Here is a 2,807-nt window from a genome sequence, read left to right as displayed (position 1 = left end):
TGTGTTTAACCCAAAATCTGCTGTGATTTGTAAGGAAAGCCTAAATGTCTTCACCCAGACTATCAGCGCGGCCTTTGTGACACTGACAACTAAACCTACTACGTAAACTCTTGGAAGACCAAGCTTGAATATAATATGCCTTGGAAGAACAGACATAGTAAATGTTTACTAGCTTTTGCCTAAGCTTAGAGAGGCCAGGAGAACATGACACTCAATATCTTCTTATTATCAATTATTTTAAATATATACTGAAATATATTCATATATTACCATTAAGATATCAATGAAGCAAGTAATAGCCATTAACATCTAAACACTTCCAGGAATAAATATGAAATACTTCAATAGAGGCTACTGCTATTCAATCTATCAACTCTGATTCTAGATTTAAATATCTTAAAAATGTATAAAAATAAATATGATACCATTTAAATGCCTTAACTGGATATGGTCCGACGTGTAAATCCTTAATAAACAACAAAATCTAAGAAGCCATGCAAGAGAGTAGGTTTTTATGGTTATTAGAAAAACGTATGACCAAACTAGATTTATTTCCACTCAAGAATACCAACTCATTTGTAATAAATCATTATTGCTCCCATGTTTATTTGGGTTTTTTGTCTTTTTTTTTTCTCCCTGACTCACAGCTGTTGAATGTCAAGATTACCTTTTCGTACAGGTGAGAGGAAACTACAGGTAAAAGGTAAAAACACGTATCTTAAACCGTGGGCAGCCGACTACAAAGTCCTCTCACTTCTCTCCATCGAATTATCAATTGTTTTCAGCCTTTCTCGTTGGAAGAGAAAGATATACTAGCAACCGAGAGCCAGATAAACAAAAATATATAAGCCTATGTAGGCCTCCCCATCTTCCCCGTTATCTCACTCTTACTTTTAGCATCACAGTCGACACAGTATTTGTTGTCCTCGTCCTTGAGCAGTTCGGTGAGGATACTCTGGCATTTCTCCTGAACGAGCTTATTTTTCTCCCTCTCGGATAACGTGGCCATTATTTCCCCTTTTCTCCAACTTCTGTCAACAACAAGGACAATATGGCCGACTATAGACGACACGAACACCTGCCGCCGAGGAGATCCGATCCCTTTTCGTCGACGCCTCGGTTGGTTCGCTTTTTCATTGGGGTGGATATTTAATCTTATGGGTTTCTTAGTCAAGTTTTTTTTAGGGTATTAATTATGTCTTTTGTTGTTGCTGTTTTCTCAAGTTTATGAAAAGATAAAGATTCTTTATCACCGACGCCTTACAAGAATTGCCTTCATGGATGTTAGACTAATTGAAAATTTTCGGCGATAAATCTAAATATCTGGATTTATAAATTATACCTTCATGCTTTATTCTGCATTTTAACCTTATCTACTTGTTTTTTTTCATGCTTTTGAGCGTGCCGACGAAGAGATCCGATCCCCTTTTGTCAACGCCGAGAGAGGGTTGTGTACTGCACGGGGGACTGTTTCATTTTTCGGGCATTATCTCCAGATTCTTAATTAGTAATTATGTTCTCTTCCCTTTGTTCGGAAGCCTGCATGGACGAAATGAAACGTGAGGGTACAGATTCAGTACGACTGTGATTGCTTTTTCAGATATTTATCAAATAATCCACTATATTTTCCTGGTAACATTGCAAATTAGTTTGAATCATAATAATCGCCGCATTTTCTCTGAGAAAAGTATCTGACAAATCCATCGCACTTCAAAATAACAGAAAGAGACAAAATAGCGTCATACTCTCGTTATAAAGACTCCCCAAAGTGGAAGTCAATCCTCCTCTCCCCTCCCTCCCGGCGTCTATGGCAACTAGCCAATCAGAATCGAAAATCATAAGCGGGGCAGAATACTGACCAATCAAAACCCGGTATTACGAGTTGTGCTGGAAACCAACCAATCAGAATCAGGAATCCTGAGCGGGGCGGAAAATTGGCCAATCAACTCTGAGCTTCCGACCTGACGTGTGTTGCTGTAAACATTGTGAAGATTTCCTCTCTCAGCGCCGGTAACTCATTCAATTTCACATTAAGTGGTCAATTTCTCGGGTCAAAGGACTTCAAGGCAGGTCAGAGCAGGCGCCAAGGGTGCGATCGAGGTCAAAAGGGGTCAAAAATGTGGCCGGGGGAAGGAAAAGAAGGGACGAGACATAATTCGCTCAACTTGGCGCCAGCTGAGGCCAATGTAAAGCTTATATTTTTTTCTGTTTTCCTCCTCTTCTTTTTCTACCCTTTGGCTCCAGGAAGTGTAGACCATTCGGTAGATTTCACTTCGCGGGCGTGGAGAAAGGGACTTCGGTCTCAGTGAGTCGGTTAAAGAGGTGAAAGAAAGTGCTTAGCAGTCTATGGTAATGCTGGTGTTTATATTCAAACCTTACAAGTTTTGCTCGAGGAAAACAAAAAAGATAATTACCCTGCAGTTTATATGCTTCCTTCTTTGTAGATTGAATGTGGTGTTCATGTTTTCTCCCCTTTTTGTTTAGGCTAGAATGGTATTTTTTGATAACTTGATTGGTAGTTGAGTATGACAGGTCATTATATATTCCAGTTTTATGGTGTTGTTGGATAGAGAAATCATGTTAAAGTTTTTTTTCTCTCTCTTAGTAGGAAATGTACTTAATTGATTGGTTAATATCTATTTCAATTTATGTTAAATGATAAAATGTTTGTAGATACTCATAAGTGAAATATTTTATTGTGATTATATCTGGTGCAATTTATCCTGTGATCTGTGATTTGAAAACTTGGTGAGCTCTCTGAAGGAAGCACTAGAATATGAATCTCAACAAAGTAGTTCTGGTTTTTG

General features: G+C 38.3%; 1 protein-coding gene across 1 annotated transcript in view; it reads right to left on the bottom strand.

Annotated features, from left to right (window-relative positions):
• LOC119586443 (stromal membrane-associated protein 1-like) overlaps window positions 1-1,080 on the bottom strand; it is a gene marked incomplete in the record, with an annotated part of 22,546 nt that extends 21,466 nt beyond the window's left edge. Inside the window, 1 exon segment of the mRNA XM_037935171.1 lies at window positions 892-1,080. Coding sequence (XP_037791099.1) covers window positions 892-1,009 — 118 coding nt within the window.
• Between the last annotated feature and the right edge of the window lie 1,727 nt (window positions 1,081-2,807).

This window comes from Penaeus monodon, chromosome 21, assembly GCF_015228065.2.
Source record: "Penaeus monodon isolate SGIC_2016 chromosome 21, NSTDA_Pmon_1, whole genome shotgun sequence".
Classification (NCBI taxonomy): domain Eukaryota; kingdom Metazoa; phylum Arthropoda; class Malacostraca; order Decapoda; family Penaeidae; genus Penaeus; species Penaeus monodon.
Note: the sequence above shows the minus strand (reverse complement) of the source record. Positions and strands in the feature narration are given on the sequence as shown.